Here is a 27,103-nt window from a genome sequence, read left to right on the forward strand (position 1 = left end):
CAAGCTTTGGTTCAAGTGCCCCCACCACCATTTTTAAGTGTTGGGATGGTGATGCAGAAGACAGCAGTGCTTTAATTAGAGCAGCTCTCTGAGCTGCTCTAATTGAAGCACTGCCCTGCCTCCCCCCTCATCCAGCCCCAGGGCACATGTAAAAGTGTCCCTTATGTCTAGTTTTAGGAACTTGTTTAGTGTAGAAACTGGAGAGGTTTGTTTTGCTCTACACCTTAAAATGCTTTTCAGCGGGCAGCAAGAGACTCATTTCTGCTTTGTAGAGCTATATAGGCAGTTTAAACTTACTGGACAAAATTGCCTTAAGTTATCAGTTACTTTATAATGAAAATAAAGCTCTCCCCTTATACAAAGTAGTATGTATTTACCCCACACATGCCTCCCATGTTCTCAACAAAATCGTAGAAAAATTATAGCTTTCCTAAAAAGAAACTGGTACCAGGGGAAGTTGCAACTGCATTGTTACTACTGTACTTAGTACATGTAGTTCACAGGTAGTACAAACGGTCTGACAGTGACAGATTGGGTTCTCGGTGAATGCTCTGACCTACGAGGAAAGCCAGTTTATGGGCATACTGGCAGGGAGCAGGTACTCTGATAACACCCTAAAGAAAAAAAAAAATGAAAGTTATTTTTCTAGTCATCTAAATCTGCAGTCGCTAGAAGGTGAACACTAGTGCAAGTTTAAAAATTTCAGGAAAATCAAAGGCAACTGTCAGTAACTAGAGTTCTCAGGGCTATACATTTTATACATTCAAATAATATGACTTTAGTATTTCATTTGCATTGCTGAATGAATATCATTATGCTTTAATACTCTTAGATGACACATTATGTAAAAGTATCATTTATCAATGCATAAGGAGTTTCTTATCCCTATCAGTATGCAGATTTGCACTCAGTTTCCCCACTTTCAGGATGTTGGAGCTGCCCTCCCCCATGTTTCAGATTTTCTCCCCAGCTCCTCAGGTTTATTCTAAAGCAGAAAACTCTACATAATAAGAGGACAGAAGGTGGCAAGATAAGATGACAACATTCAAAGCTACCTTACGGTGAAGTAATTTTTCTTTGCCATACCACTCTGCAGCAATTTCCAGACTATACAGTGGGGAAGTCAATAAAGGGGTACTGATTTTCTAGGTAGCTCAAAGTTCTTTAAAAGGTTAAGTTGTGTTTAGCTACACAGTTTGTGTGCATACTGAAGTATAGGAAAATGAACACTCCAAAAACAGCAACTAAATGCTGCTTTCACTGCTGCTTTAAATGAATGCTTAAGTACAATTTAGAAGGCTATTCTGCTATGGCTGACTTTGACCTTAATTACTTCTGCAACCATGCCAAAATGTTAACTTTAAGAATGCAACGCAGGGGAATTTGTTCCAAGAAGTCTCTATGTGCAGCAACTCTACAAAAAAGTAAGACCAGCCTGAGGTAGCCACTCCAGCAATATTTATGTTTCCTATAGCAATCTAGGGCAATGCACTCAAAAGTGGCAGGTATTTTCTGACACTATTAAGAGCATCATGTATAAGGAGAAAGAACAGAAAGAGCGGCAGCTGGGGAAAAATCATCTTAAAATACACGTCAAATTTTTCTGACTGTATAAACTCTTTAAAGAGTAAATGATGCCCAGACCACTGCTCTACATGGCTAGTCTGCAGGCTGTCATTCACTTTTCCCACTTTCACCCCCTCCACAAAGCTTGTCACCTTAAAGTTACTTGCATGATGTTGTTAGATGATAATAACCCTTGCATGGGAAGAAGGGTTTTTTGTGGTGGTTTTTTTTTTTTTTTTTAAATACTTATGCACTGCAAAAATTAATACTTACTGGCCAGTTATAATACATGTGGCACAACTTGTAAGTTAAACGTTGCATATGATCTGGTTTCAATGCACTACTATCATAAATTACATTGTAGTGAGTTGGTGACACGCTACCACTTCTCACAGCCTGGCTCACAATGAAGAAATCATACCTGTAATTGGAAAACCATATTAAGATTTAGTCTATATAAATCCAAATATATCATCCTCTGCCAATGTAAGACTCCCCCCCTGCCCTGTATCTGCATTTCACCAAAAAGGACCCTTCACAGTTATCCTCACTGGTGCTCCGAATACAGTACCTTTCCAACTTATGGCACTCTAACTTATTTTCCTTCCACACCCAGGCAGATGTTAATTTGCATAACACTGCCCCTGGCTACTCTGGCAGTTTAGTCAAAACAACTTGACTCATTACAGAGCACTATTCGTGGTTTATGGTCCTTCAAACAATTCCAGTAATTTAGCAGTATTCAAATTGAGTGCCATGACATTTGCTTCATAGGATGCCACAAAAAGTGTCACAGTGTAGGCCAAAGTTTCAATTTATTTATGGGGCTCTTTTTCTATTTAAAGGGAACAGCAAAAGAATACAAGTTGCACAGATGTTTTACTTCAAAATCAGCATCAGATTATTTCCATTTTTAAATAGCAGGATGCAAACTAAAGAAGTGATTTCTGGCAGCCAATAGGCAGTTACCCACTGAAAGTACTGTCTGTATACTACTTACCATTCTGGCCTGGTGACCTCCACATCAATAACTGTACCAGGGGGTGGATTCTGAAGTTTTCCACCAGCGTGGGCAAAGAATCTGGCATTCACTCGCTTCTTCACGACTATCACTGTAAGTCTTGGACTAGGAAAAAGATGATTCAAGAGCAGATCACCTGGGATTTCAAACTGAAAAGTCCCCCAAATAGTTAATTCTGTGAACTGCATCTTTACTCATTGCTATGCTAACCTAAGAAAGCTATAGTACATGGCTTTTTGTATTTTAGCTCAAATATATTATTTCCATTGATAAGCTCAAGCATAGTCGTAAGTACTTCAGACTATGAAACAGGAGCTTTCCTACTAATATACATACACTTTTTACACTTCCGATTGTTATTTTTCGCACATCCAAAATCGAAAAATGAGTTGGCTAACACTAAAAATGCAGACAAATATATTGCTTATTTATTAAAAGAGAATTAAGCAATGCCATAACTACTAGTTAGTCTACTGTTGCTTAGCATGACTGTTTTGTGCCAGTGCAGTTAGCAACCATTTGAATATCTGGAACTGTGGTAGTACTGAAGAGGATGGACAAAGCACATTTAACCTACTTTAAAGGGAGAGAGATCTGCTGCTCAGGAGAGCAGTCTTAATCCAAATGTTAGGTCAGTATGATCCTCTAGTGCAAAGGTGGGCAAAATACAGTCTGTGAGCCAGATCCAGCCAAGCAACTGATTGAATCTGGCCCACAGGCGGGCACCCACCAAGTGAATGGATTTGGCCTGTGGGCAAGTGGCAGCTGCATGGTGCCAGGTGGCCAGGGCTGCCACCTGTCCAGAAGCATGAACCCATCTGCAGCCATAGTGCAACCTGCCCCTGCCCCCTCTGCTGCCAGCTGCATCCACAGCTGCACACATGTGGCTGGCAGCTTCCAGGTCAGAGCTCTGGGTGCGTGGGGTGTGGGGCATGCTACAGCTGCAGGCAGGTTCAGGCTTCCATGCTGGTCTCAGCCCACAGTTTTAGCACCGCTCCCCATGGCCCATTTGCACAGGTCTATCTTCTGCCTTCTCTGATCCAACTGTATACTCATGTAGAAGTAGAAACATGCAAACTTTTCCTTATCTTTCAGGACGAGGACAGCACACAAGGTACCCCACCTCTCACAGCACTGCAGATTGAGCCAGAAAAGACTTACTTGTAGTCTTTACCAACAGATTTCAAGCAATCCAAAAGCTGAGGAACTTCATAACTGAACAAGGTTTTTAGCTGACCATCTCCTACCCCATCACGATACACAATAATGCGAGAAGGCATATGTTGATTGCAGTTGAACCAGGCTCTTAAAGCAGCTTTAAGAAAAACAAATTAAGAAGCTGATCAATCTTTGTGTCCTTCAGAGGTAAAAGTTCAGAATTGGTCTGTGTTACTCAAAAACAGCTAAGAAAATTTTTCACCATGTCACTGTTTTGATTCCAGACAAGGTTGACAGCAACTTAGCAGCTATCTGAGGTAGATACTAGTATGAACGATGCCAATAATAGTCTTGTTTACCTGTAGATCATTGTGTTATTACCATTTTTACTTGAATATAAGATGACCCTGATTATTAGACAAACCCCCAATAATTAGATTCTATATATGGAAATTTGAAAAAAATCTGTTACAAGTTTTCCTGGTATAGAATTTAATTATTGTAAATCTTTCTTGAATGTGGCCCCTGCCCAGAACTACAGCAGAGAAAATAGATCGGGAGAGGAGAGGGGGAAGGTGGAAGTGGGGGCAGATTTCCCCCTTGCTTTCTGCCTGCCGAACTTTTTCCCCCCTGCAGCCCCTCTACACCCCCATATTATCAAACCCTACTTTCCCCCGAGTACATGGAAGTTAGGAGCAAAGTAGAAAACGCTGACCTTGAAATTAAATATAGCTCTAGTAATTTGCGTATAGTACTCAGACTTAATTCATCCAGGACTGATTTAGGTTACCCTTTTTGAAACTGCTGCAAGTTTTAGCACAGGTGTTTCATGGACACTACCATATAACATTCAGAAGAGTTGCACTACCCCATCCTTGTGGCAGGTTCTCACCAGCATCTCAGCCTTTTGGCTAAGATCAAGCATTTCTGGCAACAAGGGGAGGATGTCAGGGCTGGTTCTGGCCCTCCCAGTGCCAACCTGGTATTGCAGTACCTCCAGGCCCCGTGCTAGTTCCCTGTGCAGAAAACACCCACTTGTTCATTTTTTTAAGGGTAAAAATAAAGATTCCATGCACATTTGCACAATATGGGCCATGTACTCAGTCATACTCAGTATTGGCTGCATTTAAAATCAACTTCATAGTTGGTTTCCATTACTGAGCACATACTTTTAGCAGCAGTTCAAAGATAGACAGAGTATTTAATGTGATTTCCCTATGTCGGAATGTAAAACAAGGGGCTCCCCACACCTTCCATGCTGATTGGCAGGAAAAAACATCATCTTGTATTTGAGTAAATATGGTACTATGATCATCAGAATCCCCCTGCTGTAGCTAGATTTGGAAGTATAAATCACAATCTTTATATTCATATCTGAACTCCAAATCATTTTAAATGATAATTGTAGTAAAAGGTCATCATAAAAAACCCAAACACAGCGTTTCCTTGAAAAAACAAATGGTCCACAACAGCTGCAAGTTCCACTTTATCATCTACATAGTTCACCTCAAATGTGCATGAAATTCAGTAAGAATTAATAGACTTACACAGAGACCTGCACAAAGTAAAAGCAGATGGATAAAAGGGTATTTATAATTTTTAGGAGTAAAGTAAACTTGAACGAGTTGTCCCATTTTAAACCTTTGGCCAAACATTCACTATGAACCAGGTTTATAGTAGCCAATGTGAAAAAGGAAGGAAGTGACCTGGTAATTGTTTTACTTCCAAAAAATACACCATTCAGAAACCTGATTCTCACCAAATGATCCAATTTTCAGTAATGTTGAGACTTATGCTAGCACCGCCAATAGATAGTGTAATACTTAACTGGAAAAGAACTTCATTTGATATTTAAAACCTTTACAAAAGTGTCTCTGTCTCATCTTTACATCTCCCCCTCCACCATCAGAAAAGTTTCCTCATTTTTGAGCTTGCTAAAAAATATATTAGAGATTTCTTCACCTCAGAGTAACAGCTTTAGTATTTTTCTTTTAAACATGTAACTCTAAAAATATGTATTTTACAATGGGCATACAAAGCTGACCAACAAGGTAGCAGTTAGAACCAAGTAGCAGGAGAACAGGCAAACAAGCTAGTTATCACTAACGCTTACAGCTGAAACAAGCAATCCATTTTTTCACCAAGTTAAATATGGCATTTTTTTTCTTTTCAAGAACTGTTCTGACAATGGACAACTGCCACCCAGTGGCCATTAAGATAGAAGGAGCTTTTACCTTGTAAACAGACCTTGAGCTCATCCACAAGTTCTTGCCCACGATCTTGTAAGATACAGCGTGAAAACCACCTGTTTGGGGACCGGGAAAAGAAAAATTCTATTTAATATAAAAGAATGCCTGATTTGTCAAAAGACGTAAAGGTTATATAAGCAGGTTGGAAAGCCTGCTGCTGTGCCAGGTGGGTTTTGCTCCCTTAGAAGTCCTTTAGGCTGTCCAAACAGTAGTTGTTAAGTGGGCTTGAGAGCTTGCAGCCTTGCTGTCTGGCTTTACTTCCTTGGGAGCCCCTCAGCTGGTCTTCATGACAAAAGCAATACCCCCCGGTCTAAAGGAATAAATCGTTTTTGTCTAGTTTCACCCATAGCTTCCATGAGGTCATCTAGTGCATTGGATGAGGTATACTACATTCTAGGACAGACGTGTAGGATCCGTGGATTCCGATGGTTTTAATGTGGGGATTGTTGATTGCTGTGGCAGTAGAGATTTCTTAACAGATTTTATACTTTTTTGTTAAAAGCACAGTCGTAAAACATTTGGTACCTGCTGATCAGCTTGGAGTTTGCTATTGATGAGCTGGACAAGTTTAAGGTAGAAGTCTGAAAGCTAAAAGCAGGGGTTGGGGGGGTGGGTGGAGAAGGAAAGCTGTGGATATTCTTTCAAGGTCTGGTCCTTCTCACGTATAGGCTGTAACTGCTTGATGATCCTTTTTCCTGGTTCAAGCATGGGATGGCAGGTGACAACTACAGGCATGAGGTTTCTATAATGCTTACTGAACAACTGCTCTCTCCTATGCCTTCTAGAACAGTGGTTCCCAGGTCACGACCCAAATGAGGGTCACAGGGGCAATGCTGGCAGTGCTGCACAGAAAAGATGAGCCACGCTGCATGCTGGGAGCTCCTCCACCCCGAGGCTGCTGCTGCACTCCGCTCCCAGGAGCGGGGCATGGAAAAAAAAAAAAGAGGTTGGGAATCACTGTTCTAGAAGGTAACCATGGAAAAAAAAGTAAACTGTCTTTGACTTTGCCAACCAACCTATGAAGACAAATACCTTGGCACCACAAGATCTCCTCTTGCAGATCTTGAAATCTGGAAAGAGGTTATGTTATGTAAAGGGGCCATGGCTTGATCTCCTCTGTTTGGAATGGTAGTTCTCAACCATTTTAGACTCAAGGCACCTCTCCTTAGACTCATGCCATACCCCAGAAAATGCCCGCTCTTAGTTTTCACTCATTTTTTGACTGTGGAAAAATAAGACAGAAGTTCTTCTATTGCGAAGAACTAGGAAAAACTACAATAAGTTAGTATGTTTGCATACCTAACGGGGATAATATTGCGTGGCATGCTTAAAAAGGATTTTATATCACCTTAGCAGAGAATCAGGGGTTTAGACATTTTAGTTAGTTAAGGAAGCAGAGGTAAAACAATGACGGTAGTTATATTAGCCTTTCCTTCCCATATCAAAATAGCCCCTGGCAAGCCCTACTCCTAGGAGACCATCTAGAAACTATCGTTACTGTTAAGCACATTGGCATGCCTTCAGCTTTCCACGGAGGAAGGCTGAAGAATATTATCAGAACACTGAACCCAAAATAGAGACAGGAGACTGAGCATATGTTCTTGCTTGAACTTTTTTATGAAGAAGCCTGAAATTGAAAGTCAGGACATCTGTGAAGGTCTGTAGCCTGCTATGGGGACAAGTCATCAAAAAGAGCTCAGTCTTCAGTGGAAGCAGTTGAGAGGAACAGAGAAACAGGATGGAAGGGTGAAATGAATCTCCCTCATCTCCTCAGCAAGGCATAGAAGGCACCAAGGAATACATTCACTTCCTCTTACTCTCCAAACAATAGTGATGATCTGAAAAAGATTCTCAGTGGACAGCTATTCATTTTAGTTTCCAACACGTGTTTTGGAAACTTTCCCATTTCACATCTCTAAATATTGTTGCTTTCTTAGCTCCTCACTGTTATATGCAAGCAGCAAAGGAAGGCTCAATTCACCTGTCATTCAACACGCAAAATCAAGTAGCAAAATGTACATTATTTACAAGCAGGAAAAAAAAAAGTAATATGCAGTAATAAACAAAGCACACATGTCCCTGCACTACACTCAGCACAGCAGTGCATCTTCTTTTATAAAGGACTCTCTTTACACACTACTTCACAAGGAATTTTTGGCAGCCCTTGTTCAATCAGTGCATCGTCTTAAGCTTGAAGAACAATGTACTGTTCCTTAATTAGCTGACTCAATTTCTTCATTAAGAATCTTTAATATGCAGTTTGGACTAATTTAGATAGGAATATTTTAAAACGGACTGCCCATAACTGATATCTATTGTAATTCTGGTCAATTTGTCTTTAGAAACAGGAAATAGCTTACCGTGTCATTCCCTGATTCAGGCTAGCAACAAATCCTGCAACTGACCTCCGCCCAGCTGTATTATCATGGTAACAGTCAATCCCCACAATCATGAGTTGTTTCAGCTTAAAAAGAAAATGAAAAACATGCTAAGATCACCTCTGATATCTTCATACTGCAATTACAGTGCATCAGAGCAGACTTGATTAATCGACTCGATTAAATCGAGTCTGTGGGAGCGTGATAATTACCACGCTCTAGCTCTGCGTTTCGTGCACCACAGTGTTCCTGTGCTTCAACGTGTTGGCAGGGGGACTTTTCTAAAGATGGTTTGATGAGCTTTAGATAAAGCACCCCGTTGCCATTTTGAAGTGCAAGGACGCTGATACACGAGATGCTCTGGGCACTTCAATTAAATTAAAAAAAGCCCCATAGTTGGTGTAAACACCCATAGTTAAACTAAAGCAAACCAGGGTTTTATTATAGAACCAGCCATAGAGGCGAAACTACTTACTGTCTAACTGCACTAAATTCTTAATTTATGCAATTATCTCTAACTTTTATTTCCCCACAAAGTGTTGTCAGCTATTTTGCCATCTATCCACGCAGGAAAAATACAGTTGGGGGTTTTTTTGACCCAGGACATAGTGGGTAAGATGCCAACCAATGGGGAAAAACCATTGGTGCTTTTCAAAATACTTTTTAAAAAATGTTTAAACACTGTTCTAATAAAGGTGTGAAAGCTTTAATATTTTAGCTATGAGAAAAGTTAAGTAAGACTCAATTTACTTAGGTTTAATAGAAGAAGCCTGTTACTTACTGGAATTTCAACACTCCAAAGCTCTCCACCCATCTTGCAGTTCATTTGTAATGCAATTTTTGTTGCTATGGCCATTATAGTCTGTGGCTTGCTTAATGTGCGAGCTATCACACATTGACTTGGAGTGGGACAATCCGTGCACAAGTACTTCTTGATAGCATCATACTTATCTTTGCGATTACTGGACAAAAGGCAAACTACCTTTAAAAAAATTTAAACAAGAGGTTTTCAAAACCAAATTCCAGGAGAACTGGATTTATTGGAAAGACTTGTTATATATCATTACAGCTCCCTGCTATACCCTCCCTCCAGCAACTTAGACAGCTTGAGTCTTCAAGTTTTGATGCTTTAAGACCAAACCTATTTGATTTTCAAGGAAAAAGGATATAAAACAATCCCATATTTTAGCATTAAAAACTTTCTAATTGCCTGACCTCCCAAGTATCACCAGATTCTCAATAGATTAATAATAATAATAAAAATAATAATAATAAGGACAAAAGTATTAGTTGACATGCTCTGAAATTATGGACCAGTATACATACTATCTGCGTGTCAGAAGTAACTTTTTGTTTCAAAGCCCTCAAATAAGCTTCTGTTCTATCTTCTACTTCAATCCTAAAAAAGGGACATAAAACAAGAAAATAAATAAATGCTGCTAGAACTCAAAATCATAATAGCTACAAAAGATCAGCAGCACCATAAGATACTCTTCCATCAAGATAAATTTTACATACATTTTCACACCTATGATTCTGTTAAAATATTCTGCATTGGCACTGAACGAAAGTGGTCAAGGTATCTAGACATAAAAAGAAACAAACCTGATCTACAACCTTCCAACAACAAGCAAGGAAAGATTACGAAGTTTGCAAGAGTGACTGGCTACATATCAGGAAGGGAAAATGACAATGCATGTTCTTGCTTCACCCTCGTACAGGAGGTGCTCCAACCCGCATCATAGAATCGAGAGGCTTTTGGCACCCAGCTAGACCCTTCCTGTGAAGCCCCTTCTCTAATCCCACTTAAACTTCCACAGATTAACACGCTGACTCCAAAATCTGAAGTGTTTGGATTTTCAGTACCTTTGTCCTACTTACAGTATTATCTCCTCCCTTTCAGCACATGTACTCATACCAGCGGTGAGCAATCCCCAACACGCATGCCACGCAAAGGCATTTTGCTTGACACGCGTGCCACGGGGAAAGGGCAGTGGCTGCGCCGCCACAACAAGGATCAGGCCCCTTGTGGCTCCCCTGCTGTCCGCCCCAGCACACCAACATCTTTTAAGTTGAGGTTGCGGATGTTTTTGGCACTCAGCCCAAAAATGTTGCTGACCCCTGACTTGGACATTTAACTAAGCCACTACAAAAGAATTTCTAAGCAAGATAACTAGCAAATTTCTAAAAACACTTACATGATTGCTTTGTTCATTTGTATGCCCATGGATGGAGTGACTTTGAAAAGATTCTGAACAAGTGCATTGGCTGCATCATAGTTGCGCCGTGTATACACTAGTAACCAGTTGTCCAGTGGCTTTACACTTATTAAGGGGGCTCCTCTAGTTTCTTTTGACCAGTCTGCAAATTGAGGGTTGTATTCAAACTGCAAACAAATAAAAGCAAGCATGTTATCTACAGTGTAATTCCAGCCACAAATTCTGCTTCTCCAGGCATTCCAGACCGCAGCAGCATCACCTGCCCTTGCCGCAGTAGCTTTAGATGGGAAAGGATTTTTTCCTCCAAATCAGTTTATGCCATCTTTACTCATCTTGTCATTTAAAAAAAATGTTATTTGAGTTCTGCAGCATTATTCTTGCTACAAGCTGCATTATATTTTAGTTTAACAGCTCTGCTACAATGTTCAAGTATTTAGTTTCAACAGCTTACCAATGAGAATAAAAACCATATTCTGTTTTACAAGTCAATCTTTCCATGGTATTCCAATTTGTGTCTGATGAGACTGATATTAGAAAGTAGAACCTGAACATTTTTAGTAAGTCATAAGAACATTTTCTGGTATACATACTCTACAACTAAAAACAAAATAAAAAATTAAAAATCATTTATCTTTTTACAACCAGCAGGTATTTAGCTTCCAAAAAACTTTTTTTTTTTTTAAAATAGAGGTACTCGTTGGAAGTCAAGAGACAAACAACTTTCTGGAGTTTCCAACCATACCTCTTTTGAATGGGTGGAGAAGAAAAAGGCACTAGCAGAATGGAATGGGCACTAGCAGAAGGTCCCTCAGTAGGTAATGGGATTACGTAGCCTAGCCCACCAATTAGCCTCCTGCAAGTCCAACAGTTTAATGCAAGCCAGGGGGTTTTGGCTAGATCTAAGACTCATGGCTGGTCATGTTGAAGAACAGAAGGGGCAGGGGGAAACTATTCCTCTTTTCTCACAAGACCCATCAATACAGGATATTATTGTTTCTGTGAAAAGCTACCCACACTGGAAACCAGGTCCTTTTTCCAGCAAGTATACAGTACTCCTATTAATTAATAGAATTAATATTAATTAATATGAATTAATACAAACAGAACCAAGAAACTGGAACCTTGAAAACCTTTTTTGGTTCAGCATTTAGTTTAAAAGCCTTCAATACCATAATATTGGAGTCTTCAGATAAAAACACTGGAGGTATTTAAAAGGCCTGGGTTTTCTTCAAAAGTCAACCTATACATAGCCCATCTGGTTTCCTTTGTATACTTCCAACAGCAATGACATGCATTTACTGGTGAAGAATGTATATTTTAACAGGTGACGTGATTTTTTGTTCATAATCTACATTTTGTGTGTTTGAAAATATTTCAGATATTACTGGTGTGTTATTCCTTAACGTATTAAATTCTATACCTAAAAATTGCATTTGTTTATTTAGATTTCTGATTTGGGCAAGAACTGATCCAACTAAAAATGAACTTAGTAAAACCGTATTACAGTCCTCCTTGCCATATAACGAACAGCTTTTGGAGGTACCCTCAATTGCTTTCCTTCAAAGCATGTAAGCATCTGTTTAATTATGGGCATGTGGGTAGTCTCAGTGGAAGTTAACAGGCTCCAAGTGATCTCCAGGAACAAGCATCAGCGTTGGAAAAAAACAAGCAATTAAGCATCTGCAGTGGTATTATAAATGAGAAATAAAAGTAACTTAGAACAAATGCGTTATGAATTAAAGCAAATGATATAGAACAGGACACATGAAAAGTCCAAGAAGGTTGAGTAATAATTGCTGCAGAACCCAACATGGGCAGTATTCTTCTTGGAGGTTCAAAGACAATTACAGTGGTAATTCCTATCCACTAAAGTGGAATAATTTGGAACAGTTGCCAGATGAAAAGGGTATCAATTAGTTACAACAACCTGTAAAATTACTTGAGAATTATTTTTCCAGTTGGCTCAGTTTCTCCCTTGCCAAGGCATTTACTTTTATGGAACAGGCGGCCAGGGAAAATGTTCTGTAAGTTTTTAATGGGATTTTTCAAAAATACTGTGTAAAAAACAATACTCTCAGACAAGTGATTGTGTTGAACTGTCAGTTTAAAAAAAGAAAAAAAAAATCTAGTTAATAAGTACCCCAACCAATAAGTATCTTGTTTTGTTCAAACGTTCAGAGACGAATTAAAATTATCCACTTACCACTCTCCCTGATTGATGGATCTTTTCAGCTTGAATTATTCTTCCAGTAAAAGATAGTAAACGGGAATCAAAGCTTAAACCCCAGTCACGAAGTTCCTTCTGAACGCTGTCATCCCTGTGTAAATTTAAAAGCAAGCAATAACAGTTAAAAATCAATCGCATCATCACCCAAAGTGTATGGATTCTGACTTAGATGTAGATTGCATTTGAGAAAAACAAATTAAGGCAGAACAACAAAAGGCAGCAATTTAAGAACATCCAGTGGTTCCAAAAAACATGAATAAAAACCATTTGTTGAAAAGTAGTACAAGTTCTAAATAACATACTGTTGAATGTAGTCAATAAGTCTTCCAACTTCACGCTCTCTTCTCTCCGGCGTCAGTCTTGTATGAAGAGACAAGTCTTTCATCACATTAAAATCACTACGCATCTTATCAGTTAACCCTGCAAACAGCAATTTTTTTTTTTTTTTACTGAAAGATACATTTTTACAAAAATGAATTTGCCAAGTGGTGGCTTTGGATTTCATTTTATTCTGAACATAGAACCATTGAAACAGTCAGGGAATAGCTATTAGTTGTAAGATTTTTTTTTGACAACGTTGCCTATTGTACCAGACTATGAAACATTGTGCCGGTTCTGGTACAGCTGTACAGTACAGCGGACATTGGTAACTTTTCCCCTTTGCTTATCCATATTGTACAGTGGAGTGCACATGGGTTTTACACTCAAGCTCAACAGCTTTTTGGCTTGGCAGTCCCTATACCATAAAAGCCACACTGAGCTCTTCTTCATGTTCTGCACAGACATACAAGGCTGGTACATGACTGTCACTTCTCAGTTCCAGTACCACCTTTGTGGCTTAAGTAGTTCCTGCAGTCCTCATAGTCTACAGACCTTTTAGCCTTAGCCACAAGGGTGTTTTTAAGTAGACTGGTAATTAGGTTTTTCTAGGCCCTGCCATTATTCTTAGGCTCTTATCAGAGGGACTAGGAAAAAGAAAGCAAGCTTTTTTGTGGCCTGTAGTGTCATTAGCCTGTATTTTCAACTCTGTTCTACTTCACCACACTCCAACTGTGGGGGTTTCAGAAGTAATAAGAGTGTCCAGCTCTCAAGATCTTTAAGCAGACAGCTGCACACAACTAGTGGACACCCTCTCGTGGTCTGTGCCAAACTAGTTAGTCTCATCTATGAGGCCATTATGGCTCCTGCTGCAGTGATAAGGAAAACCTGAGCTCTCTCTTCTTTCAGTGAGGAAGGAAAACAAGAAATACAAGCTCCCTTCCAGGAAATACTGAAAGAAGGGATGGGGCGAAACATTTAGGAGGGAAAGGAGTAATCAAAAGGGGGAAATCTTTTTTTTTTTTAAACTATTACACATTTTTAGCTAAATTTTCGTGTGTGTACACTTCTAGTTATAACACTTGCAGGTACCCTTTCCAAACTTGTTTATACAAGCAAGTATTCCCAGTTAGTAAAATCTGTCAGAAATGATCGTTGCGATCATTCTAAAGTATACAACATACATAGTAAATGTTTTTGTGTGAATAACTACAGATACAATACCTGTAAGGTAGCACAGCTCAGGAATAAGTACTGCAGGCCCTGGCATTACACCTCCTGGCCCCCTCTTCCTCTTTGTCTGACTGACCAAAACTGGCTGGTTCAAGTCAGTGATTTCTTGGTTATATTGCTGCATTAAAAAAAAAAAACAACCGCACAGTGCACTTTAGCATAACAGCATAAAAAATAAAACTGGCAGTTCAGCATGAATTTCTTCCACGCTTTCTTCCCCTTTGCTCTCCAAGCATTTGTTTATCCCCTCATCAACCATTAAACCTAATTTATAACTGGAAGGCCTATCTTATGCAAGCAGTTAGTAATCATGCTTAGTACTTAAGTTCCCCATGAATGGAAAAGAGCTTGTTACCTAGGTATCAAGTGTTTTTACCCAATCTAAGATCAGGAAGAAGCCATCAGCAGAAAATGCAAGATTAATATTATGCATTTTTAAGCCTTCCAGTAGGATGAGCAAAATGCTGTTTATTTACTCAAGAGTCAATAACACTGGTTAATGACAAAACCATATTGCTTTTTCTACCCTCAACAGAAAAAATTGCTCTTACACCAAGTAGTTTATAAATATATACTCTTCAAGTGTATTTCATTCTGGGATGCAAGTTTCCCCATGTGTATGAATTCTTTTGACTAACGCTGTCAGCATATCTCTACAGTTCCCTTGATGGTCAAGGGCAGGTGTAACGCAAGATTCCTTCACTAAAAGAGAAGGTAAGTCTCATACAATGACCTCCCTTTGCATGTAAAAACAATCATTAGCACACTGGTAGGCTGGTGTGGCAAGAAATGTCCACTGCACATGTACAGAGTCCTTCCATAGTTTTAAACCAAACAACTGGCCAACAAATTTGTGGTGTCCATAGGACCAATATACTAATGCCACCACCCTTCCATGGAAGGCAGAGAATCTAACAAACTGCATCATATACGTGTAATAGGCCCCAGCAAGTTGAGACATGTTCTCACTGATGTTTTGGGCAAGTTGATTGGTACGTTTCAATCTAGAAGGAAACCTACAACATGACTGGTGGGCTGTTGTTGCATCCAGCATTACTCCTATAAAGTTTGTGCTTTGAGTAAGTACAATAGTGACTTGTTTTCATTTTTTTTTTTTTATTCACACACTGCGACTAGGGGCATTACCACTTATCTGCAACCCCTACACCAGGCATTTGACAGCACTATTGGTATTGACACGGTCACTGTTTTCTTTCCTAGATATTTTTTTCTTTGGGGGGGGGGGAGGACAAGGAAGAAGGGACATAAAAAAAGTTTATAAATGTTGGATCAAAGGGTGGGGGGTAGCATATCCAGCAGCATCCATTTATTAAGCCAAGAGAAAGATACAAAGTGTCCTAGATACATTTTGCTGAAATTATTAATAAGGACCTTGAAATGTACATTTAGGATACTACTAGAAATACTAGCATAAAAAAAAAAAAAAAAAAAATCAGTCTTTGAGACTTCAGCATCCTCTAAAAGATGGCTATAAATCAAATTCTCTCTCCAGAGTAGAAACTATATATTGTTTCCTGAATATTCAAGTGCTACTTGTTTATAAAGTACTTGTTTCAGAGTCTAGTATAAAGCATAAAACAGATATTTTTGGAATTTTTAGTTATGTCATACCATTCTGTAGTAGTCTACATAGCTGATTTCAGATCCATCTGCTTTCTTAAAGGTGCATCTTGGATTGGCATCCCAGTCAATGTCATCAACTCTGTAAGTTTTGTTGTTGTATCTAAAAAAGGATGACATTTTTAAAAACCCTATCTTACATATTCTAATATTATAAAAGCCTTAGTCTGTCCGTCCGTCCATAACACTTTATTTGCACTCTGATTGGTTCTCTGAAACAACCAGAGTGCTACAAGAGCATTCTGGACAGCAGGTGGCACTGCAGTGTGGCGTGGCAGAGCACTACCATGACAGTGAGGACAGAGAGGATTGAGCAGGCTCACCCCCCTGCTCCCTGAAAGATGGTGGTGGCATGGGGTGCTGGCCAAACAGGATGGAGGGTAAGGCAGGGCAAGCTTTTCCTGCCCCCTCCCTCCCCCCCTGGGAAACTGCAGTGGCGCAGGGTGGTGGGTAGTGGTGCTCTGTCCTCACCCCCATCATTCCTGATGGGCAATTGGCTAGTTCTCATGCTTTGTTTATGGGTGCATGAAATATTAGGACAGCAGGAAATGCAGAAAGTTAAAGAAAAGCATGAAATAATCTCAAACAGTTGAGATTTTTATTTATGCTGACTGAAACAACGTCCACATTCAAGCTATAATGGCTGGTTTTAGATTCACTTGTTGTATTAGCATGTATATATAATTCATTTTAAAATACATAAAAAGAAAAAGGGTCTATATCCACTCAGTTTATTTCAGTTTGTACTATCACTTTGGTCTAACCCTTAGCATACCCAGATTATAGATTTTTTGCTTTCACACTTTGTTGTGCACCTCAAAATATGTATGTCCCAGCACAAAAATAGTTATTACAGAGAAAAGGAGGCATAGGAGCAGCAGCAGCCTACAGGACTATCTATTACAACACCAAATTCAGTACTAGGCCTTTTGTCACACTAAGGCCTAGAAGAATCCTAAATCATTAAGGAAAGTATAAGGAAATTATTTATATATAAAACAGTATCTAGATGGAAGTTAAATTCCAATAGTTTGGATTGGTAGTAAATCCATCAGGAAGTCTACATCCATTCTTGGGCTCTGAAGTGTTAAAAAAAAAGTTTAGCTAATATAGTAAGGATGGTTTCTTTTCATGTAAATAAGAGAAAGTCTTAAATCACCTGTTTGAGCTACAAGTGAATTATAATATATATATAATATATAATTTATCTAACATGAAGTGATTCAGTTTCATAAGCAGAAGTCAAGGAAAGAGACTTGCTTAGCTGCCAGAAAGCTGACATGAACCCTGAAAACTTCCAAGCCCAAGTCAGAGTTCAATTGTTACTGCCTACTTTGTAAGCTTCCTGTATTCAGAAAAAGTGAAATAGCACCCATTGCAGCATAAATTCTTGGAATTTAGATCCAGATTTTCCAAGATACTTACACACCCAAATACCTTTTGAAGTCTGCTCCTTCAAATAGTAACACGGGTCACAGTTTAATATTATCATTTACACTTGGAAAAAAAAAAAGTAGCTTACTTTGTAAGAACAATTAGACCTATGAGTTCTTTAGCACAGATATCTCTAAATCTTTGTTCTTCAACCTGACCATACAGATTGTACATGAAATCCAACACAGTTTCACTCCGGAGAACCTTATGGCTCACATCTGTACATAACATGATGCTCGTCTCATACTGAAGAATAGAAGTAGTGAAACCCGGCCAGATGATTACCCTGTCAGAAGAGAACACAAACACCTAAGTATACCTTTAAAACATCATTGTTCTTCATTTACTGTTCTTCCTTTCACCTCCCCCAGCAACTGGGAAACCATAAACTTATTATGCCACAAATACTCCATATTCCTTCAGCTTCCAATGCTTTAGTCATCTTTAAATGTTTTCATGCAGGTACCTATAATCAACTTGAGGCACAGTACGACTAATTTAGTGATGCAGCAATATAAGCAAAACAGAAAATTGCCTTAATGTTTAACCAAGACTACAAACTCATCCACTAATCTGAAACAAATCCTTTAAGAAGTATCAGACCATTGAGTGTGCTTGTGTGCACATGCAGAATGAAAGTACAGTTGCATGTTGGCAGCCTTTCACTGTTTATTTAGATGCCTTTAAGCAACTACTAAAAGCACTCCATTTCAGTTGAAAATAAGTTTTAGAAATCTTTGGACAAGGGTCTTCCTCTGCTTACCTCTACTCCTTCAACAGAATTCATAATACCCAATTTAGATTAGCTCAGTTTTTCATTACTACTCTACACAAAGACAGAGCCACAAGTTAGGGACATACAAAAATCTCATCCTTTTAAAGAGCAATTTAGACTTTGTTTTGATATGAGATAAATTTGTCATCGTATCAAAAAATCATTTCTCCTTTGCAAAAACAGGAGTCCATTTTCCAAACCTGTGATTAGGGATGCTGATTGGGTCATTTGGGTTGTAATAATTACGTCCAATTTGCTGCAAGTTCATCATCTTCAAAAGCCTAAAAAGAAAATAAAGAGACTAAAGTGAGTGACAAATAACAGTACTGTTTAGTTCCTCAAAACAGCTACACTATCCACATGTATATTATATATATTAGAATCTAACATGAAGTGATTCACTTTTGTAAGCAGAACAAGTCAAGGGAAGAGACTTACTTAGCTGTTAGAAAGCTGACATGAACCCTGAAAACTTCCAAGCTTCTCCAACCTGAAAAAGTTACATACCTTGCTTTTGTTACAGTTAGCTAAAAGCTAATTTGGTTTCAATCTAACTTCAAGCAAAATTCTGAACAGATGACATGGCACTTATTCATTCAGTTCTTTTCAGGCCACAAGTCACCTTCAGTTTGTAAGCTAAACCATGTGCTTATTGGCAACGGCTTCAACAGGTCTCACTTTGGATGAAACCAAAAGACTAAGTCACCAAGGCAAGCAGAAAATCTGTGCCACAGAAATCAGCATGCCAGTTTGTTTCTGCATTGCTTCTTGTGCCTTCATGACAAAAACAGTACCAAATCAAAGAGTATTTAATGGTACCCATAAGATAAGAAAATCTGAGGCAACATATTCTTGCTAGAGACAACAGTGTGTTTTCAAAGCGGTATGCTCATGACAGATGTATCCAACTGCACACTGAACTGTAGCTGACTATGACCAGGTGCCCAGTATGGATCTTGTTAAGTATTTTCCTTCAGCTGCCATAAAACTATATAGCAAATTTAATAAACACACCATAAAGACAAGCAATTGATCTTGTGGAAGAGGAAGACTTGTGTCAGATTTTTCTACTTTTTTATAGAACAGTTACAAGCACCATATACAGAAAACAAACCTCCTGAAAATAATGTTGTAAAACTGTAGGCAGGTAGGTGAAGTAGGTGGCAGCTCACTGGTTAAAGTGATAGTAATCTTCACGGTCTCTCCATTCCTGGTCTGACTAAACACCTCAGTAACCTGAAGGGACAGTAAGTTAAATTGTGTTATGTAAACATATGCGAAGGCTGGTATTTTCAAACCAGTTTAAGATGTTTTGCTGATCTTATATTAATTTCAATGCTTTACCCCAAACTATTTTGACAGGCTCAAGATAGTAATACAACTGTGCAGGAAGTCCAAACTCAGACAAGAGGCAGTTGTAATTAGCCTGCTATGACTAAAGTTTGATATGGCAAAATACTCATCCTGATTCATTTCCTCCCACACATCTAATTTTGCTCTTCCCCACCCATCTTGCTCTGGCAGAAGATTAGCACAACCGTACCTACCACAGGGCGTTATCTACAACATCCGTTTAATAAAGCAACCCACTGTTTCAATCGTCAGACACCAAGTTAAAAATCTAAGGAAAACCAGTTTCCTCATCCATACAGCTTCTTGTAATTTCACTACCGTCATTTTTGCAGGAAAAATTATTTTAACCTGAAGAATTTGAATTTTATTCATTCGCCAAGCTATTATACTGCAAGTTAGCAAAAACTGACTGGAAAACTCAACCCATTTAAAATGTTGCAGACACACCCATTCTATTCATACTTTAACAGTCTCACCAGACAAAAAAGGTCATAAAAGGTAAAGAAAGAATTGAACTCAAAACAGAATCTAACATCATTTCTCATTTCACACCTTGTTTTCTAATTTTTTTGGTAAGAATAACGTTGTTCCATCAAACACACGTGTTCTTCCAATTAGTTCTTCATGCTGAAACAGTAAAGCTGAGCGGAGACGTCGTGCTTCCATCTGAGGATTGTAGTTAATATGGTACTGATATAAAGCCCACTGTGGACGAGAGGTCAACCGGAAGTGGTTTGTACTTAATTTTATGATAGCACCTGAAGTACCTGAATGTGATAAACAAAGATATTTAGTTGGCTTTAAAACTAGCATTTAGCAATACACAGCGTTTCAACAATTGTGCCTTTTCAAGCAGCGAACTTAAAACCCAGCCCAATACTGACAACAGCAAATTTTATGCAACTGTCTTGACACTGCAGACTGAAAATGAAAATCCTCTCTTAGGTACACGCAGCAAGATTCTGTCAACCCTTCACCTAGCAGAATTGCCATATGCAATAGCCACCCAGCTCAGCCAGCATACTGTCCCCATAAACAGATAGTACCAGGTGTTAAGAGTTTGTTGTGAACTACTGAAAAACATGCCCACTGACAAAGTTCATTCCTTGCTCCAGAAAGTTTAGTTCTTGGAATAAACCAATGTGAAATATCAGTGTTTCTAGTCCTGACCATTTTTATCTTATCGGTAACAGCCATAGAACTTAAGAAATTCTTTTCAGCATCTTAGGCTCACTGGGTTAAATTAACGTGTCATGGCACTCGTTACTTCAGATTTGTTATACATTTTGTGAAGTAATGCAACTTTCCATCAGTTTAAGTTGCACTTCAACTCCATTTCATATCCCTTTATACTTAAAAATGCAAGCCCTATTTCCCCTGTATACCATTTCCTATTTTAAATTCTTGCATTTTGAGAAAAATCTTTACTAGATAACACTGCAGTGTTTTAACTGCAGTCCAGCTTCTAGATTTCGGCCATTCATACAAACCTTCTCTAATCAGCTTTCAGTGGGGGAGCCTGGACCACTGCTGCAGCCAGGAAACAGTTAACACTGCCTTGTGCATATCTCACTTTTGTGGGTAATGCAGATGCAAAGAACACCTAGTCATGGCTGCTTCATAAAGCCTTTTTCCTTCTTACAGAGAAGAAAGAACATCGTTCTGGTATTTGACCAGAAGATCCCCTTCCTGTAATCCTGACATGGCTATTTGTTTGGAGATTCTCAAAGAATCTCCCTGTAGAGGGATTCTTTTTTTTTTTTTTTTTTTTTAAACTACAACTTGCTTATTCTCTGTCAGCAACCAATGGATCCCAGGAAATGTCTCCAGGTGCATGGCTTGGGAAAAGCCACATGTAAGAAAGAATTCTGACGAGTAATTATACACAATATGAAAACCAAAATAATATTATATTCACGTTTTCAAAGACAAAAATTTTAGGAGGCTCAAGAATTGTGGCTTCCTGGATTTTTTTTTTTTTTTAATGAAGGGTTTATGATATTGTACAAACAACTTTATTATCAAGGAACACGTGCTTCTTGTTCCTTTGGAGCAGTGGTTCTCAACGTTTTTTTGTACAAGGACCCATTTGTAAACACTGATGGCCAGTCCCTAACCAGTGCCCCTCGCTCCTGACCCTCTGCCCCCTGCCTTCCAGTATGTGGGGAGAGGGCCCCCCTCCCCCCAAGCAGCCCCTTGCATGCTGGAACTTTGGCAGTCTGCAAGGGAAAAGCCATGGTTTCCCACATTTTTCTCCTTTAAAAAAGAATCCATTTTTAAAGTTTGTTGATCCATGTATAAAGTTTGCTTGTGACCCTTTCATATATTCTTGTGACCCACTTTTGGGTTGCAACCCATGGGCTGAGAAACTCTGCTTTAGAGCAGGATAATGGGTACCCAAGCACTAGGGTCACAGGTGGAGAAGCCACTATCAAAGCCTTCCTGCAGATGAAAAGTGTGTAGCTAGCTAGGTCTCAGTCACTGTGCTGAAGCTTCTTTACCAACACAGTGACAACCTGGCCTCAGCCTTAAAACAGCACTACAGTTCAGTCAAAACAAACTGCGAAATATAAATTAGTTTCGTCAGTGGTGTAACCAGGCTCCAACTTCTGCATGAAATGGTAAGCAAGGAATGTTAAGTGATCCTTGCATGAAACAGGAGTTTGCTAATCAGAAGTTTACATAAGTTATCAAGACACAGAAACATGGTTTGGATTCCACTCCCTCCCCCACCCCCCCTCGTTCTTCTCTTGTTCCACTATAAAATGTATGAGCAATGAATTGGTGGTTCTCAACCTTCTTAAAATCAAAACACCCCTCAAAATGCTAGCTCAGAATTTTCACTTAGTTTGAGTATGGAAAAATAATAGAGCAATTCTATTGCAGAGTAGCCAGAAATACCAAAACATGTCAGAATGTTTTCAACGCAATGGATTAAAAAACAGAAGTTGTGCATTAATGACCATCTTCCCCAGTATTCCTCCTCATTTTCTCTCTCCTTTAACACAACTCCTACCACAATCAGATCACAGCCCCGCAGCTTGCTCCTTCAGGTGCTAGTGCAATAAAAATTACCCCAGTGTACTATTTAGACAAAGCCAAGCAAGCCAAAGCTTGGACAACCTAGACTGCAGCTGCAACCATGATTTTAACCTACCTGTTTTTGATTCTTTAACATGTTCTATGGCTTGGCGAGTATTTACTCCAAGGTCATGGAAATCTCGACGCCGTCCACCCCTCTCTCCTAATGACAGCTCCTGAAAGCCAGCTGATATCTGAAGTTCTAGAGTTTGTGGAGAACAACCAGAAAGTTTACAGTATAGTAGATTTACTGAGTTATATTAATCAAATCAATTTTAAAAATGTGTTCCAATGGGCAATAAGGCTCACTTACTTCCTGCTTCACTTGGTGGCTTTGGTACAGATGGGATCCCTTTTTGATGCCCACGGCCAACATATTCTCCTTCTGCTGGTGGGGGTGGCTGTGGTTGCAGCTGCAGTCTAGGTTGTCCAAGCTGCTGACTTTGGAAACCTGGTGGACCCTGAAAAGTATGTTAGTTAGGGACAACATTCACTGACATCACATAAAATCTATTGTTGCTAGCCGCTATATGGAGTGTGGCATACCTAAATTCTAATGAGTTTAAGAAAGAAAACACTGAATATAGTATGACCTACTACACTGTATTATTCAATGAAAATATTACACAAAAAGTATGCTGACTTCATGGACGCGTCTAGACAAGTGCACACATTTGCTGTGGTGCTAATTTGCAGCGCAGTGAGGTTCACTGACACCAGTAGTTCCCACTGTCAAAAAAACCCATGCCAGAAAAAAAGCAGGGCAGGGTTGGGCTGCTCATTGTCCCCAGGGAATGCATGTTCCTGCTCATGGGGACATGCCCCATATGTCCAAGAAGAGTGCTTTTTTTAGAACTGCTAACATGTTGGCCCCAAGCTTCCCCTTCCATCTGTTCAAAAAAGGGGGTAGGGAAACCAAAACCGTCATTATGGCACTATATCATATGAAATATAACCTCTTGGTGCCTTGAAATATTCCAGAAACTGCTTATGTAATAGACAACTTTCACACACCTTAAGACTACAGTGGAAAAGGGGACTGCTGCAGAAAAAAAGCCTGTTGTCACTCCAAGGTGACTTTAGAATACATGGCACTGAATTACCTGCCTTTTCTTTAAAACAGGGATGGGGAACCTCTGGTCGGCTGGGGACTCCATTTCCCAGCAGCCCCTGCACACATGGCTTGTGCCGGTCTCCATGGAGACCTTCAGCTGCGCCAGCAGCGTGTGCAGCAAAGCAGTGCAGGGGGCTGCTCTGGAGCTGCCAGTAATGTGGGACAGGGACAGCTTGGTTCAGAGCCGCTATCTGTAGCCTGCACGCACCACGCAAGGGCATGCATGCAGGGCATCATGGGTCTGCCCTGCTCCAGACAAGCTGTCACTCACTGCTGCAAGGAGCCAGGGCAGAGCCAGGATCCCCTGCCCGAAGCATACAGGCTACAGATCGTGGCTCTGCAGCAAGCTGCCCCTGTCCCATGTTCCCCGCAGCCTGCTGAGGCTGGGGTCTCCATGGAGATCAGCACAAGTCATGCAGGCAGGGGCAGCTGGGAAATGAAGTCCCTGGCAGACTGGGTCCAGCACACAGGCTGGATGTTCCCCATCTCTTCTTTAAAAGAATCAAAGAACCTCAAGACAGAACAGAATCCTGCTCCATACAGTGCTAAATTCAGTAATTAAAAACCATGAATGGCATGGCTTCATGGATGGATGATTAAGACAAAAAGTAACGAGACACAATGAGGGAATTCTTAGTGTAGGATATTTCCCTAAAACATGCCTTGCTCACACTCCGCACTGCTTACAGAAAGTCAGAGCTCTACTGCAAGTATCACTGGGTACATCCAAAAATGCTCTTGGTAAAACTACTTAAACCAAAGGGCCCAACAATGCATGCCAAAGCATGGCTACGTAAGTATTTCCCCAGGAAATGTCTGGCATGGCATAAATATAGGTAACCCCCACTCATACACAATATTTTTGGGCAGGGGTTATCAACCTTTAACCTTACTGCCCCACAAACCACTCATACCTGGCTGTGCTTCAGTTGTTCCTGCTCTGTGCAAAGGGAATGATCTCTTGTTCCCCACCCCATGCAGCCTCCTCCAAAACTGGTGGAAAGAGGTAACTTAGAGTAGCTAAGCTGATGAGCAAAGGCTGCAACCTAGACAGAAACTGTCTTCAGAGTCCTCTGCTGAAGCAATGCGATTAGCCGGCCTTTAAATACAGGGCCAGATCTGACAGCAAGCCTGCAACAGTGGGTCAGCGCACCATTCCAGATCCAACTGCTTCACCGGCTGATCAGGCCTATGTGCTATAGCCTGCTGACCCCTACTTTAGGGCATGCCATTACAGGGCTAGTGCCATACTGAGCAAAGAAAGCCAGACTAGCTCAGAAAGAAATACAAAATCTAAAACTTTCAGTTTACAGATGATACATTTTATTAGATCAGCTGAGACACTGCAAAAAAATAATTTTTATTTCATAGATATTAGGGATGGAAGGGACCTTGCAAGATCATTGGGTCCAGCCCCTGCCCAAGGGGCAGGAAGTCAGCTGGGGTCAAAGGATCCCAGCAAGAGGGGCAAAGTTTTTCTGCAAACTTTTGGGCTCACACGCCCTTCATCAGGCTCAGGGAAAGCTCAAGAGAGTAAAAAGTCCCCATATGTAGGAAATAAATTTCATTTTTGCATTTAACTTTCCCTGAGCCTGAGGAAGGGTGTGTCAGCCGGAAAGTTTGCAGAATTTTTTTTTTGTTTTGCAATTTCTTAATTGGTCTGATAAAAGGTATCATCTGTGAACCAAGAGTTCTAGATTTTTGCATTTCTTTTTGTCTCAAACAAACATGGCTCTCAAAACGCATTCCCGAGACTAGCTCAGGGAACCACAAACAGCCCTGTTAACCTGACATGACAACCCAGCCGGATGTAGCCACGCGGCTACACCGCTTCCCAGGGCGCCGTGACGAAACGCTGCACTAATCCCGCGTGAAGGACGATGTAAGACAGGCACACGCCCAAGCAGGCTGCCGCAGCGACACCAGCATCAGCCACACCACTTTCCAAAGGTTTCATGTGAAGCCGAGCCCTTTGTGGGCCGCTTAGGACTTCATTTCATCCTTCGAAACGCACTTGCCCTGGATCCCAAAAACCGGCACTTACGACAGCTGCTGCTAGGGAGGTCGTGTGAAGCACCTGGCCGCGGGCTCTCCCACGGGCTCGGGCCCTGCCCGTCATTTTCCTTCCTAGGAGACAAAACCCAGTTTTAGGGCACCATCATTTATCCCCTGGGCTCCACAGCAGAGCTCTTTGGTTCCCTCCTTCCTTGTATCCCATTTCCTATTTTACACTCCTGCATTTTGAAAAAAATGCAAGAACATAAAATTTTACCATTTTTAAACGAAGCCAACCCGCGAATTAAATTTTAATTAATTAAACCGGCTTTACACAAGGCTGATTTTTTAATTGAAGTTTTTTAAATGAAGCCAACCCGCTAATTAAATCAGCTTTAAATGAAACCACTTTTAAAAAATTTTTAAGTGAAGCTAGCCTGCTAATTAATTCAATCGATTCAATTAGCTTTAAATGAAGCCGATTTTTTCATTTAATTTTTTTTTCAATGAAGCCAGCCCACTAATGAAATTGACTTTAAATGACGCCAATTTTTAAATTTATTTTTCTTTTTAAACTTTAAGGGCCGGGAAAACCCAATCCAGCCCCTACCCGTTGCTACCGAAGCGCCACCCGCCACTCCCCATCGGCCCCCCCCGCCGCGGCTTTTAAAGGCCGCCTCACACTGCCAGACCTAGTAGGGATCACTCCGCCCCTCTTCGTGGTGCTTCCGGGTGGACGGCGTGATCAGCCTCTCGTAGTCCGCGTCTCAAAGGAGCTCCCCACCACTCCTGGAGGTACCGTGGGGCCGGGCCGGGCGCGCGCGGGGTAGCACCGACGGGGAGGTAGCTAGGGCTTTTTTTTTTTTTCGTGAGCGGACGCATACCCCGCGGGAGAGAGGTGTGCGAAAACGCCGCCCGCCTCGCCTCGCCTCGCCTCGCCTCGTGGGCCAGTGAGCGCGGCGCGTGCTGGCGCTGGATTGGTCTGCGCCGTCACGTGAGCCCCGCGGGTGTAGCCGAAGCGTTCCGAAGGGGAGAGGAGCCGAGCCGAGTGACGTCAGTGGGGCCCGAGCGCTCCCGAAGTGCTCGGCCGCCGGAAGGAGCCGAAAGGTTCCGAAAGGAGCCGAAGCTGGAGCTGGGCATTTAGCCCTGGCTGTCCTTGCACATGCCTAGCTCAGTGCATCACTGGTCTGGTCTCCCTGGGCCAAGTCTCCTTGTCTAATGGCCCAAACTACAATTAACACAAGCCCCCTTGTTCTTTCCTGGGCATTGATGCCCCGTCACCACCCGTGGCATTTTAGGCGCCTGAAAACTCGTCTAACTCTATTGCACCTCTGCCCAATA

General features: G+C 40.7%; 1 protein-coding gene across 2 annotated transcripts; it reads right to left on the bottom strand.

Annotated features, from left to right (window-relative positions):
* On the bottom strand, nucleotides 1-26,640 carry PIWIL1 (piwi like RNA-mediated gene silencing 1). 2 transcript variants are annotated; one of them, XM_019507093.1, is made up of 21 exons: nucleotides 26,547-26,640; nucleotides 25,812-25,894; nucleotides 22,967-23,114; nucleotides 22,730-22,855; nucleotides 20,125-20,339; nucleotides 19,334-19,455; nucleotides 18,420-18,500; nucleotides 17,533-17,730; nucleotides 16,002-16,113; nucleotides 14,361-14,487; nucleotides 13,121-13,238; nucleotides 12,795-12,909; nucleotides 10,571-10,758; nucleotides 9,699-9,771; nucleotides 9,154-9,354; nucleotides 8,355-8,458; nucleotides 5,980-6,050; nucleotides 3,749-3,902; nucleotides 2,567-2,692; nucleotides 1,840-1,987; nucleotides 1-614 (listed from the first exon to the last, which is right to left on the bottom strand). In XM_019507093.1, the coding sequence occupies exons 2-21, from the start codon at nucleotides 25,884-25,886 to the stop codon at nucleotides 498-500; spliced, it is 2,619 nt and encodes an 872-aa protein (XP_019362638.1). In that variant the 5' UTR covers nucleotides 25,887-25,894; nucleotides 26,547-26,640; the 3' UTR covers nucleotides 1-497. The 2 variants fall into 2 exon arrangements, with proteins under 2 accessions (XP_019362638.1, XP_019362639.1); XM_019507094.1 differs by lacking the exon at nucleotides 26,547-26,640 and adding an exon at nucleotides 26,373-26,390.
* Between the last annotated feature and the right edge of the window lie 463 nt (nucleotides 26,641-27,103).

Source organism: Gavialis gangeticus, unplaced genomic scaffold, assembly GCF_001723915.1.
Source record: "Gavialis gangeticus isolate Ggan-Ray unplaced genomic scaffold, GavGan_comp1, whole genome shotgun sequence".
Taxonomy (NCBI): domain Eukaryota; kingdom Metazoa; phylum Chordata; order Crocodylia; family Gavialidae; genus Gavialis; species Gavialis gangeticus.

Coding starts and splice junctions, on each gene's coding strand:
- PIWIL1 (XM_019507093.1), bottom strand. CDS start 25,886: ATGACGGGCAGGGCCCGAGCCCGTGGGAGAGCCCGCGGCCAGGTGCTT. Junction 6,051..8,354: donor CTGAATCAGGGAATGACACG/GTAAGCTATTTC, acceptor GTCCCCAAACAG/GTGGTTTTCACGCTGTATCT. Junction 615..1,839: donor ACATGTATTATAACTGGCCA/GTAAGTATTAAT, acceptor TTTTTTCTTTAG/GGTGTTATCAGAGTACCTGC.